Source organism: Phoenix dactylifera, unplaced genomic scaffold (assembly GCF_009389715.1).
Source record: "Phoenix dactylifera cultivar Barhee BC4 unplaced genomic scaffold, palm_55x_up_171113_PBpolish2nd_filt_p 000085F, whole genome shotgun sequence".
Lineage (NCBI taxonomy): Eukaryota > Viridiplantae > Streptophyta > Magnoliopsida > Arecales > Arecaceae > Phoenix > Phoenix dactylifera.
Window position 1 is genome coordinate 562,944 of NW_024067677.1, and position 15,264 is coordinate 578,207.

Here is a 15,264-nt window from a genome sequence, read left to right on the forward strand (position 1 = left end):
AATGATTATTATTTTTGTCAACCGTGTATTGCATGTGGCAATTTGCTAGTAGCATATAATGTGTCAAATTCTCACTAAACAATAAACGATGCATCACACAAGTATATTCTGAAACATGGCCTTTTTCCTTTAATATGGTCCATTGCATACTTTGGGAGCTTTAGAATAAAACCACTGAAAGGTATAGCCAAAACTCCTAATCAATACAACATATACTAAAATAATGAGGTTTCCTTGATTTATATTTTTTCCCATTTTGTGATATTTTATTCATACTTCTACTTTTCTGCATTTTTTTGGCTAAAATGTCAAAATGAAACTTAAACTTTCAAAACAGCTAGAACTGCCAAACTCAAACCCATCTGGTGCCTTGACCTGAACAGAATAATACGAAACTTTTGAAACTTGAAAGTTAAATCAACAGCTTTACAGTTGCTGAATAAAAGGAATGGATTGTTCATAAGAGAAGTGTAACCATAATATCCAGAAATAACATCAAATCTCTAGCTAATGGAATGAAGACTAAAGTTTAGCATCCTTGTGAAAGAGGGAGGGGTGAATCAGAAGTTTTACAGCCAGTGCTCGAAAAATTGTTTATGAAATAAGAGGGAGGACAGAAAAAAACCATTAAAATAAGGATTGTCGCTCCGGAGTTGAAACAGCTTTCATCATTTTCTCTCCTTTACATAATCAAACAGCATGACTAGGTTATGGTCAAAGTGAAGGAGAATTCCAATATATTTTGGAAGAAAGAAGGAAGTTAAAGATGAGGGAGCCATCTTTGGAACACTTAAGTTCAAATAAGTAAAACTGTAAAAGACAATGGTCTCCCAAAGTAATCATGTATCATTGCTTCGAATGTTCACACTAAAATAGAATAGCTGCCTGAAGTCAACATAATGACGAGGTTGGTCTGCATGCACATTTAGGTTTCAAGAAACGTGTAATGTTAGAAGAACTGTTGATCTTGAACTCAGATAAAGCTTAGTGTCAGTCGCAAAAGTAGACCATATCCTATGCAACTTGAATCAGTGCCCAAAAATGGCCCACTTTTCTGCTAAGGTTTTAACAATCAATATCACAGTATCTCTCCACAGTCCCAGCTTCGACCTGCTAAGATTTGAACAATCACAACCCCAGCATCTCTCCACAGTCCCAGCTTCAACCTGCTAAGGTTTTAACAATCAATACCCCAGTATCTCTCCACAGTCCCAATTTTGACCTGCTAAGGTTTTAACAATCAATACCCCAGTATCTCTCCACAGTCCCAGCATCAATGGTTTTTCTATTGGTTAATTAGATCAACAGCAATTGTCGGTGTCTCCTTATTGAGCTTCAGCCTCTGCTACTGTCCCAATTCTCCTTCCAGTTATAGCTCTAAATGTTATACCACTCTTAAAAACTAGCAGCCATCTGCCCCAAAGTCACCCCATATACCAATTTTCTCTCTCTAAATTCCTATATGAACTCTTTGTTCCAGCAATTGGCACCCAACTTCCCAGATATTCCCATCCTCCCCCAGTTTATCATGGATTCACATCCACAACTGCTGTACCATCATCAATTGTCCACCAGACAGAAAAATAGACTTTGATCACTTCCAAGAATGCAACTGACACAGTAATGATATTTCCTTTATGCATGCCAGGTTTTCCAAATCTAAAAGCAATGAAGGATTCACCTGGCTTGAGTCCAACACATGCCCTTCAGACTAGCCTGTTCATAGTAAATAGATGGTATGGTCAACCAAGAGTTTACTATTTATACAACATGGGTTATTCCAAGAGCCTGCCCTCAATGAAATTGCAAAACTGTATTGCTGCAAATATGACTAGTTGCAACAAGTTGTTCACAATGGTCAGCAAAATACTACATGTTCCATTGAATCACTTGTCCCTCCATTGTGCATCTAATAATTTAGATAGTTTTAGCCTGTATGGGGACTTTCACTCACAATCATACTCACTTTTGAATAATCAAAACAGGTGCTGAATCATTATTTATCTATCAAACAGATGAAAGGTCTAGTTGCACTAACAATAAAACCAGTTCAACATGTCTCACTAAACATATCATTGTTAGTCCGTTACCAACATAGGATGTTTTTGTCTATACTACTCTGTTGGACGATCATTAACAATGTTTAAGATTAAAATGAAAGAAACAAAGTATCTATAAGAAAATTTTTAATTCTTGGTGTCAAGGACTTTCTTTCTTTTTCTAAAAATAGATCAAAAGTGCAAAGATGCTGTAAAAGAAAAGGACAACGTCTCTATTCATAGATTACTGATGAAGCTAAAAGTCAGCAAACAATGCCCAGAACTCATACAATCATCACTGGCTTCTCAGATGATCTTCAGCAGACCCAAAGGTAACAGAACTTGGATTGCCTTTGGTGCCCGGTACATGCCTCGGCAGTTGAATGTAAGAATTAAAGTTCTTTCACAATAGTCTCCAATCCAGCGACATAAAGTATAGTGGAAATTTGTTTTACCTTGGGAGAAATTCTGAAACAATGGAGAGATTTGGAGGCCGAGTCACAGCACCCATGAAAAGAACAACATTTGGATGCCGCAACCTGCGCATTATCCGCACCTAGCCAAACAATGCTATATTAGTGGAAGATTATTCATCATTAACGTGTAATAACATTTGAAGCAAGAGCCTATAATATACTCTTGCAAGCAATGCTGTAAAAGTCAAGTACAACTGAAAAAAAGAACACCTACTTCGCTACGGAACTCATCCAAAGCATCTCCATAGAAATCTTGGTCTAAGAATTTCTTCACAGCTACTTCCTGTAATTGAAAAAACAGAAGGCATGCATGGGAATATATAGTCAACTAATATTGAATGGGCAAGTTTTACATGTTTAACTCTCACAATATAGTTAACTCCTTTATAAATGCTCAATGAAAGAATTATGATGAAGTTTAATGACTAGCATAGCTAAACATTATTGATACATGATGAATGTGCTTCAATTCTGTTTATTCATGAGTTTACATTTCAATGTCCAGATGACAGAACAGTGCAACATGAAGTGTTTCCTGATAATGTAGTAGAGTCGAAATGCCTAGCAGCCGGCAAATTAATGCACATTTGTTTACTCTCAGTCAAGATATTCAAACAAACATTTTAAATAACATGGAACAAAGCCATCCCAAATTTTCTGTGGAACAGGATGCCGTGTGTAATGACAGTTGGGATGGTGGATGTCCTGTCCCATCTCGGTCGGTTTTCGGACTCATCCCATCCTGACACTTGGGACAGGCCCCTGTCCCAACACTTCCAGCTATGGGATGCCTCGCCATCCCACCAATATTGAAAATCTTGGTTCAAACAAAGAAATAATTGTTCTTCACTTAGTTTCAGTGACTCTACCAGTCAAATCAAGGTTCAAAGTCAGTCCTCATACCAGTATTGATTGGGGACTAGGTCGATGTGGTAGCAAGATGGTATCATACCAACAATTGGGACGCGATAAAATCCTAAAACATACAAGATGCATTTTTTTGGCCTTTGTTTGATGTTTTAAATGGTTGTTTAGGATGCTTTTATGTTTGTTTAGGTCATAGATTAGGGTTAGGTGAGGTATTTTTTTTTCCTTTGTTTCTTTTTTGATTTTCATTTTTTTTTTATTTTGTTTTTTCCATGTTTCTGTCTTCCTGTTTCCTCTCTCTGATTGAATGCCAACAGGAAATGGGGCCCACATGCCTTATACGCTCATCTCAATTGGAGTCGGTCTGTAATGGTTGATGCTAGTTCCCATGTTGCTTGGTACCAATTGATATGGAGGTGATAGGTGCGTCTCACGACCCACACAATCACCAATCTGATCGGGGACACCTAGTATAGACAAGTACTGCCCAGGAATTGGAACAGTGATTAAAATCTTATATCTTTATAATAACCATTATTTGCATATATCTGACACTTCATAGATCCCACAGCAGCGAGAGCCTCGTGCACTAGGATGATGCCCTTTTCTGCCCTAAACATTAGGCATTATTCTATCTATTCTAGATAGGCATGACGAATCATTGTTTGCCGATCAGTATTAAAACACAACTTTTTGCATATTTCTTGACACATCACCAATGTCAATCCCAGCTCCAAAGCCGAGAATAAATTGGATGGTTGATCCATAGGTAGACAGCCAATTCTAACAGAGATACTATTTCATATACTACAAGCTACTTCCAAAACTACATAAAACGACACATTTCCAAATACAAAGTAATAGAATTCTTGATTTCTTTCACTTTAACTTACATGAAGGTGGACCTTCTATTAAAATTATTACTACCAAGCAAATATTCCATAAGTTCAACAATAGTCCATTTTCATAAACAAGGTTATGAGGTTGCAGAGTTCAAATGAAATGTTTATGTTTATGTTTATGGTTCAACTGTCCAACAAACATTTGAACCATGCCTCAATTGTTAGAAGCACTAAAAACGTCATGGAACCAGTCAAATATTGATGTATGACACCAAACAACCACATGTTTTACCAAAAAAATGAAGTGCCAATACACATTAATATGTCTTGTACTCCATCGAAATTTCAAAGCATAGCACAACAATCTGAACCCACTGCACTATACGTACCAATCAACATCAGCTATCAAGCATGACCATATCATATAACCAATATAAACCATTATAAACTATCACTAGACCAATAATGCCCATTACTTTTTATCGGGTGGTGTTTAATGAGAAGAGCTTTTTTGTTGGTTTTGAAGAGAAGGGAGAAAGTGGAGAGCATCAAACAAACTCCATTTGAAATTTTTGCTTTGTAATTCTGTCGACGACGTGAACACTAAAGCCACCATTCTACCATACTTGCAAGCTACCATGTAGAGGTCAAATATGTTTTACCCTTTTCCCTTTCTAACTTATTTTTATTTTTTGTGTTTGTTGTGAGTATGTTGGAGGACAAAGGGTTGGATTTCTTTGTAAGAAAACTAAATCTTAATGTTTTCTTAATTCAATTGCTTGAAATTAATGGAATTAATTTTTTTTTACTAATCTTGGCCAGATTCATGAACTTTATCACGAGTCTAGTGAATAAACAATGTTCTTAGGAAAGAAATTTGGTTTCACCCAAAATCATCCCTTGAAAACAGTATGACTCTGAAATAACCTAACAAGCTCTTATCTACTTGACTTAGTTTTTAGCCATATCATCGAGTAGGAGTTAAATATAGTCCCACTAGAAAAAAATTGATTTTGGTTTTAAAAATGTTTTAAAATAGATTTTAACTACAAATAATAATACTTGAAATATTTGAAGAGCATGGTTATATAATTTGACACCATACTTGCTAACCATTGTTAGTTACAAACCATTTTGTGTGTGGACTGGGTTCGTCTAGCATTCTTCATCGAAATGAAAATAATTTTGAAACTGACCCCACCAAAAGATGCGGCATTCCACTTGACTTTTTGCCGTGATGTTAACGAGGCCGACCTACACTACTTGGTACTTTCAATGCTGCGGGCAACATGACATGACAATGATAACAGCCACTTGCTTACACCCCTCACATGTTAGCATGCTGAGTTCCTAAGCTGACAACAATCACCACACAGGCCTACAAAATGCAACATTTGTGTAATTACAATAGGGCTCAAAGTTATAGACCAAGGCAACCGGATCTAGTCATCATACCTAAGATGCAAATCATGGTGGTAGGAATAGTCATCCTTCATCCTATTATCAAAGGATGAGAAAAAGAAAGGAAAAACGGGACAGACTGTTAACTAATGCTTTGAGGCATCATAAGCAAATTCTATAGGAGACATCCTAGGGACATAGAGGCTAACACAAAGGATAATGAGATGATTCCTGTGGCGACAAGATGCATAGATGAGCATCAGAATAATAAATTCTTGCACAACTCTTCCAATATGTCTGCATAGTTTTCATGGTAGCATGTCTAGTGCATAAAAAAATATGTTTTATCCTTATGAATGGGTAAAAAAAATGTACGTTTTTTATCATTCTTATGTCTCTCATGATTAGAATCAATTACAGGACTCACACATCAAACACTACGACCACCGCATGAAATGGTTGCATTGAATGCAGTATTACTTTAGATTATGACTGTGCATGCATAATTGCAATTAGCATGCATATATGTGGAAATAAGTTGCTTTTAATTTTTTTTTTTTCTTGCACAAACCAACTCTTAAGCAGCAAATGATTTATCTACCTTTTTATAAAACATAGCATAATGCCCACGAATACGTTTTATCAGTACTCTCGACCGCATGCTAGTCTGCGCCATGTGTTGCCATGATACAGTATGGCACCTAAAACCTTCGTTCTGTATATTAAAAGCATGCTAGGAGTTAAGGGCACTCAAGCAATAACCCATAAGTGACACCTCACGTAGAAAGGAAACGCATCATGAAGTATAAACTGTCTTCCATTTGAATAATCCACTTCCTACAATGTCCTGCCAAATGGCATTATCCTTATTTTCATAACCCCCATTGCCAGAGAACCTGATTTTTAGCAAATTGGAGACATTTCAGACTCTCATTAAGATTTCTACACAAGGAGAACAGAAGTTCCAATAAAGTACCAAGATTCCTTCGAATCATGCTTATTTTTATCATTAAAATTTGATCCTTCTTTTCCATGTTGTTTTGGATAAAGTGAGAACCAATGTCATCCAAAAAGGTTATTCTAAGTTTATGTAATGACTATAAAAGCAGCAATCACAATTAGGAACCTATTGCATATAATTGGGATTAATTATAGAAAAATATGGCAGTTATACTACCAGAGAAGCATGAGCATAAACCAAATAAATCCACAAGATAAAAGTTTATAAGAATCACGAGACCACATATATCTTATAACTATGTTCATACGTTTCTTTATTTTAAAATTAATGCTTTCTTAATATATTTTTAAAGACCAATAGGTTAAACATAGTAAAATGATTCAGGATTTGGTAAGTGCGATCAACAAGTCTGCAATTCAGAAACAGGATTCTCCATTCCTAATAATCCAAAAGAACCTTGAAATAATCAGTGCCCATTTAAATGCATGTGTCTGTAACCAATAGCTCAACACTAAAGTAACCAAAGTTTTATTATAATTTTATTAGGAAACAGCAATGCGAAAGAGAATTTATTACATAAGAGTGATTTGACCAGCCAAAGAGCCCCAACAGGCAAATTATCTACTTGAGTCCAAAATCCAAATCTTGAGTAAAACTAAGATCAACAGATTCATACCTTGCAATATAACATTAATGAATATTTCATCCTTTACTATTCAATTACCACTTCCAATTGGTCTTTTTCTGGTCACCTAGGTATTAGTCACCCATTCATTAATAACCTTCAGCATTATCTACTTCAAAAGTCCACGACCAAGAAAAAGGAGATATTTCCTTTCCTCTAAAATCCAAAACCATTTTACCATCTCTTCTCAACCTGTAGATTTGGAATTTATCATTCACAATCTCATCATTTCCCAGAGCACCTTCTTACAAAATGAGTCAAACTGACTCTTCATTTGCCAATTGGCCACTTCTCATAGTGGCTAAGCAGCAATATCATAATAATTCATTGCACATTGCAGATTACCCAGAATCATTACCTCAATGATGGGCACTCAAAGCAAATAGGAATCTGGTGCACCCAATTATGGAAATTTCAGCCTAATACTTTCAGGTAGCAATATCCAAAATTCAACCGCTATCTAGACAAATTATACAAAGACTAGTAGATATAAATTGGTGCAAAGGTAAGGTTAAGAAAAATTGCATGTAGATTACCAAATCACAATTAAGCATAAGTAGAGGGTATAGCCTACAAGGCACAGTTGATGGCAGGCATGAAAAGAGAGCTAAATGAAACTGTGTATCTACATGACCAGAAACACTGAAAATCATTCAGATGCAACCAAAGAAAAAACAATAATCCATTCTTCATCTTCTGATTCCATGATTCAATCAGTGCAAAGACAACGGTATAATGCAAAATTATCATTACGTCAAAGGCAATTGCATTATGATAATGCATTTTTCAGAAGAATGAGAATACAGAATTAGCACAAACATAGAAAAATGCAGCAAAATTACTCATGTCAGTATGAACATGTCTGATATTAGCACAAATGGAAGGTTGCCACTTATAATATCGACAACTAAAGCCTTTAAAAATATAACTTCCTGCCTATGGGGACAATCATATTCAGGAATTTAGTTCTAAATAATTGAAAATATCTGAGATCATAAAAGTCAATGAAAAGTAGAGCCAGTCTCTTTTCGATCAACAAGAAATGAAACTGCCCTTTCTTCCTTCTCTGTTTGGTGTTACTTTTTCAAAATTGATTCAACAGATACAGAAAGCAAACTATTATATGTATCAAATTTGGTCAAAAGTGGCAACACAAAACAAGATGATCATTAAAAAAAATTGATTTTCCAGCCCAAAGAAAAGAACTGCAGGAAAAATCGAAAATAGAATATTATGATTTCCTCTCTGGTCAAATCATTTTTCAGGAGCATGTAACCTGTGAGAATTCATTACAGTCAATACCATTAAGACTACTCACCGTTCCGTTCCAATCAGCACGATACACTTCTCCATAAGATCCTATTCAGAAAATCAAGAATGACTTTTGATTAGTTTCTCAAATAGAAGACATTCTTGAATGTGAAAGAAAATTCCCACCCCAACCTACCCTTTTCTAATCAGGTAAACAAGATTAAGAACATGCAACATGCTACTAAAAGCATTAGGAGGAACACTGTATGCAAAGAGTTCAGGAAACCTCAGAATATTTGACCTTAAAGTGGGTAAAAACTGATCTGCTATATTAGTTAAAAGAAAGTTGCTTTACAAAATCCTCAGACGAATCTAATTTGGAATTTTTTTGGTTTATATCATGAGATTGGCATGCAAATTTCAATAAATAGAAGAAAAGAGCTATGCAAGAAAAGGAAAGTGCCTACCAAAGTTTCTTCATTTTAAGATCCAGTTAAGAAAATACCTAACCCAATCCTTTCGCCAATTACAAGGTCTTCCCACAGGATTTCCCATTCAGACACATCATCTAGCATTGGATCAAGCCTACTTGGCCTCGCTTGTGATGGAGAATTTGAGTTTTCTTGATCCTTTGATTCCATAATTGTTCCCACAGATCTATCATATTGGCACTTCAAATCATGTTTGCCAATAACATTCTTTTTACCTTCCTTTATGTGGTACGGCATGTTACTTTGCAAAACCAACTCACGTGCATGATCATCCCTTTTATATTTCACTCCTGATGCCTGAGTAAACGGTTTATCTGTTCGGGCATTAACATAGCTACGTTCCAGTTCACTATGTTGATCCTTTTCTGAAGCAATGCTTGACTTACTAAGTCCAGAGGACGGACAGCCTGTAGTTTGAGTAGAAACACTAGTCATCTCATTGCCAAATGTAGCTACACCAGAAGAGCATGAAATACTAGAAACTCGAGCAATATTGTCATTGGAACCTTTGGAGTGTATATTTCCAGCAGAGCTCTGCACTTGAGATGATGATGCATTAAGATCATTTTTTTTCCGTGGAAAAAGCCCCTCCACAAAATTGTACTGCTTTCTGCTAGGAACTTCGTTGCATGCAGATTGGCCTTTCCAAACCAGAGGACGTTGAGGTCTTCCAGGGCCTGAGACAATGTTCTCTCTCCGTCTCTGGTATCCGGTGTTTCCAATATCAGTGGCTCTGAACGGTGCAGAAGTCTTGCCAATTCCAACTACCTGGAATGGGTTCAAATCTGCAAAAAGGTCTGTAGAGTCTGCAGTATCTTGTAAATCAGTATCTGTGCTCAACTTTTCATTCCTTAAACTATCATCATCCACACGAACCTCAATAACCCCTTTCTGCTTTGAAGAAGTTGCACTAGTAGAACAATATAACTGGTTTGACTGGTCTTGCAAAAACAAACTTGTATTATCACTAGAACTGCTTCCATCAGTACCCGATGTTGTAAGAACAGAAGGTACCGGTATTGTCTTTTCTTGTATAGCTTCTCCATGCTCATCATTGTTTAAAGCAGAACTTCCATTTCTACCTGTATGATGACCAAATGATGACTCTGCTCTAGATAAGTTGTCCACTGAACTATTTTTTGTCCAAGGAGTTGCATTTTTGCTTATTCTTGGCCTATAAGAATTCAAGGCAGCATCCTTCGCACTGAGTATGTCAGCTGGAATGATGGTGCCTGGGGCTGCCATAAGATCAACCAGGAACTCCCTAATGCAGAATAATACAAATTAACAATGGTAATCGGCACTAGATTTAATGTCATAGGTAGATCTATTTGCACATTGATAAACACAGCATACAAGTGAACTGCCATGCTTTTGCATTTTTCATAAAATTAAAGAAATGATGTGTGTGAATCAGTACAATGAACTGTAAATTTCTTGTCGATTTTGGCACAAGATAAATGCTAGATATTGTCTCAATGCAATTGAACAATGGAAACAAGGAAAAATCTAAATACTAAATCTACATAACTGACTGAAACTATATGAAATGAATTGAGAGATTACAGTGGATAAATTTTTAGACATTTTGGACAAATCAGCACAGTGCTCAAAAAAGGGAAAGAAGATGGAACATATGAGTATATATAAGGAACATATCACTGTATACCACGTGGTTTTAAAAGCATATGATACTTCAGCAGGAAACATAATCCAAAAATTGCAGGCCCCTAAGGTAAGTTTCAATCTGTATTCATTTTCCTCACTGACTAAGCTTGAAATAGACCAAGAATATTGACAACAGTAACATGCTGGTTACGATTTGAATGTAATTAGAGACACAACAGATATTTCATTGCTAGTTGCTTAAGTTGAAGACTTAAAATAAGTTAGTTATTCAGATGAAGAAGGCTATTAATAATAGCAAAGAGAAATGAGGAGTCTGTCATCCAGGCATCAGCCAGGAAATCCAAACAGCTGAGAACAGGATAAATTTCATTAGTTACTTAGTATTCACATCCTAAAATAATAATCACCATTACAATTCCTCTCGTGTGTTCAATCCAACAAAAAGGGTCGTTCTTTTAGATTGTTCATAGGTAACAATCGAGAAACACATTTTTTCAACTAATTATGCTTACCGATCTTGAGTATCTCAGGAACTTTGTTCTCATCTTTCCAGAAATCAAGGGAAAGTAATTTTTAGCAACCATATTATGTATATATGTATGCATGCATGACAAGTCATGCAAAGTTGCATCCCTACTAATATGGGCAGCAATACTCAATTCTATTTGACAACTACAATGCTTGAGGGTATCTATCTGATGGCATATTATATAATTGATGAGTTGTGGCGCTTGTGAGTATCTTATCTGATGACATATTATTTAATTTATGAGTTGTGGTGCATCTTCAAGAGAAGACTAAGATGAGAAAACAAATTTGGGCAGTACAAAATATTGATGCCATTACAATGAGTAAATGAAGTATAAAGGATGGTTGAAACTTTTCAACATCTGGGGGCTATAATTTCTGAACTTGAAATTAAATTGGAAATGTTGTGATTATAAGAAATAAGTATCTTGAAAACATATACTTATTACAAAGAGGAAAAAACTTCCAAAATGTTACATAGCACTACATCTTCAAAGAAATTAAGGCAATGAAATACATGAAAAACCCATACAAGATAGATGCACAAACCTTCCATCACCCAACTTAATTATATTGACGGCATCATCATCAACGCCAGTGTAATGACTCCCTTTAACCAGCTTGCAAGGAATGCCAACATTATCTGCAAGCACCTGCATTCAGATGGGGTAGTTATTTGATAAAATTAAGTATCCAGTAGACAAAAAAAAAAGAAACTGAAAGCGAAGATTGTTGGCAAAACTAAGTTCATTATTAAAGGAACAAAGATCCTTCTTGAATCAGAATTCCATATTAAAGAGATGTAAACACTACATAACACAGACAACAGATGACAAGTCTCTTTTCCCATCCAAATGAGCTCTGCTGAAACCAGAATCAAAGAAAAGCATGCAGTGCTACTAAGTTCTATCTCCCTAAATGTTTTTTTCTATAAAATGTCTTCCTAAAGTTAGAATGTATTAATAAAAACATCGTCTTTATACTTATAGCACTGACTGTCTTGTGCCCATGTCACCATTGGTCATGCCAACTTACTATGATAAATATAGATGCAACTAATATACCAAAAGCTAGTATAGAGAGACTCCTATACAGGGGAGCACCAATGTAACCTAAATTGCACATAAGAGAAGAAAGAAATAACTAACCTTGAAAAGTAGTGCACGGTGACGAGATAAACCTACTTTTATGCAACCAATCAGTAATAAACTAGTTTGTTGTGAGGTTCGTAACTCAGTGCTTTTCTCCATCCACCTAGCTAACATGTCGTTTGCATCCTTTACAGGACCACCCATATGCTCTGTAACAAGCTCAGATATCCTTTGCACCAAAAGCCCAGTATCAGCAACAGGGCAGTCTAAAGAAATGCACTGTGCAATTTGCTCCAACTCTACTAGGGCAGTATCAATTGAACGGTTGACTATAATAACTTCAAAACCAAGATCTCCTATGCTTTGGAGATCTACAAGTGATGGCATCTTTCCCTGGCTTGAATAATCACTTGCAAGCACAAATATGTCATAGAACCCATCAGCAATCTTCTCATTATAGTCAAGCACATTATAGTCCTGGAAAGCACAGCAGATGAAAATCAAAATAGAAGAAAGCGGATCAATGGAGAAGGCGCATATGAAAATTCAATTGCTCTTGCAAAGCATGTTGGGAAAATCATCACAAATTAGTCCCATAACAAGAAAAGGCCTTATAAGGAACATGCAGTTCATATATTTCCATAAAACAAAAATAGGCAGATGCATATGAACATGCATACAAATACAGACAGACAGACAGCAGACAGAACAGGTACATATGCATGCCACAAACATGATCACTACTAGTTTAATCAACATTAGATTATTGCAACTTCAGAAAACCCTTGTAAATCATGAATTTGCTCGATCCCTTTGAACATCTCAGCAATCATACAGAATGATGAAAAGGAAAGTGAAGAGAGAAGTTCCAACGTAGTGTATTATAATTTAACCAAATTAGTACAAAATTTTTCACAACTCGTTTTCATAATTGTGCTTACTTCAAGCAAGTCTAACAGCATGCTAATTAATAAAAAGAAACCTAAATTGGCAAGAGTTTGTGCAAATTTTATATGACACAGCCATTAAAGCTAATCCAACATGAAACTAGTTTGTCCACTTCCATCGATTCCAGCTCACCGTATCATCACCAAGAGCCCAGATTGACTACACCAGGACCTAAACAAGTACGCAAAAACTAAAACGTAAATTTAATCATTAGCCATGCTCTCACAATCGAAATCCCAATCACAATTAGGGTTCAATTGAAAGGAAGTGTTCTTGAAATGTCAAGAAACTTCTCAGAAACGCAAAACTGTTCCAAAAACCTCTCAATTGCTAGCCACAAAGATAAACCATCGTTTCGTTAAGAAACAAGCAGTGAATTTCTTCCCAAGTTCCCATCTCTGCCTAATTTGCAAGTGCCTAAGCTCCAACACCCCAACTCGAAACCCCTAATTCGAATTGACAGTTTCCAAATTCCACCCACGATACCAACAATCAAAAGAAAAGATTCAATAACTCACCCAATACCGCCGCGAGAGCGAATCCGCGGTCCCGTCCTCCCGTTTTTGATCCATCCTGTGCCCCCCCAGGCTCAGCAGCTTCGCCGCGCGGATCTGATCGCCATCTGGATCATCCCTAAAGTCCTCCTTGGACGCGCTGATCGCCAGAGCCAGCTGCACCTGGAACTCCTCCTCAGACGAAAAGTAATCCTGCCGATCCCCCGCCGTCGGCCGCGCGGCCTCCGTCGTCGGCCGCGCGGCCTCCGCCGCCGGGGAGGGCGACGGCGGCGATGGCGACGCCCCCGTCGCGTGCGCCGCCGCGCGGTGGTCCGAGGCGCATGAGGGGGAGAGAGCGGCGGGCGACGGCGACGCGGCGGCGGCGGACGAGGGCGGGATCTCGTTGGATCGGTGGGGGTTTCTCTTGTGGATTTTGAAAATGTTCTTCATCGGGTTCTCCTATCCCCTTCTCTTTCTCCGCTTTTTTGCTATATATGGCAGTGTTGGCGGATTTGGGGGGGATTTTTTCCCTCTTCCTTCGATGTCGGGGGTAGGAGGGGAGAGAGGAACAATGGCGGAGGGAGTCTTCTTAGACCGCGGCTGGCCTTGCCATGGCTAAATGGGCGTGGGTTTCTTTAGTAAATAACTCAACACTTGACTAACTACATTCTTTATAAAACCAATGATCGACCTAACATCGAACACCCACAATGCACCCAAGACTTCGTGCCCGTTTGGATCTGGCTAGGATCCATTAGGGTGACTTTTAAGGGTAGAGCCGCCAGGTCAGATAAACTTAAAGTTAGTATTTCTTATTTCTAATTATGATTATTAGATACAAGTAATGGGTCTCTAGTAGTGCATCGCGCGTCGCGTGCTTCGCGCGTCGAGTGCTTCGCTGCGGTGCCGCGGTGCTACATGGCAGGCATTTGTCACTGCATGAACGCTGACACGCATAAGCGTGAGAAGAGCAGGATGTCACTGGATATTGGCCGGTGGCCCCAAGCCAGGCTGGTCGAGCATTGCATAACCTTCCATCTTGGAAGTAATGGGGTTCGGTTTCCCTGAGTTGGGGCACTCCACGAGTAACAGGATTTTTTGATTATCTAAAATCCCTTTATACCTATTGTCACGCCCTCGCCTCTGCGAGGCACGCGAGGCACCTAGTGCCCATGTGGGGGCCACATGAGGGGGGAACACGGAGCTCCCCTGCCAGATATTGTCCGGTTCTGGGGCTTCACGCAAGCGTCCTTCACCCCTCCCCGATTTTGTTTTCCACCCAAAACGCGTCTGCAGGATTAGGAGACACCCGCCTCATATATCCAGGCTCTGAAACGAGTCTTTCCGATGTCACGCCCCGGATCCGGACATGATTTTTTTTTTTTTTATATTATGCGCCCCAAATCCGGTTTATGACATGGCCGTGCTATTATAGGTTGTTGCCCACAATAACACGCAGCCCATGATAACAATCTTATTTCATAAAATAAAACCAAATCCGATCAAATCTATTGACTAATCATAAAGAAGCAAATACCGTGCATCTAAATCAAATACTTGA

General features: G+C 37.8%; 1 protein-coding gene across 2 annotated transcripts in view; it reads right to left on the reverse strand.

Moving 5' to 3' along the window:
- LOC103724347 (serine/threonine-protein kinase EDR1) overlaps window positions 1–14,317 on the reverse strand; it is a 29,859-nt gene extending 15,542 nt beyond the window's left edge. Inside the window, exons 1-8 of one of the 2 annotated variants that reach the window (XM_008815574.4) lie at window positions 13,728–14,317; window positions 12,319–12,738; window positions 11,720–11,823; window positions 9,520–10,277; window positions 9,028–9,420; window positions 8,590–8,630; window positions 2,730–2,798; window positions 2,495–2,595 (exon numbers count right to left, since the gene is read on the reverse strand). In XM_008815574.4, the coding sequence (XP_008813796.4) occupies window positions 2,495–2,595; window positions 2,730–2,798; window positions 8,590–8,630; window positions 9,028–9,420; window positions 9,520–10,277; window positions 11,720–11,823; window positions 12,319–12,738; window positions 13,728–14,153 (2,312 nt within the window). In that variant the 5' untranslated portion in view covers window positions 14,154–14,317. Of the gene's footprint in view, window positions 1–2,494; window positions 2,596–2,729; window positions 2,799–8,589; window positions 8,631–9,027; window positions 10,278–11,719; window positions 11,824–12,318; window positions 12,739–13,727 lie in introns of both variants that reach the window. The other variant, XM_039116324.1, reaches the window with a different exon arrangement.
- Between the last annotated feature and the right edge of the window lie 947 nt (window positions 14,318–15,264).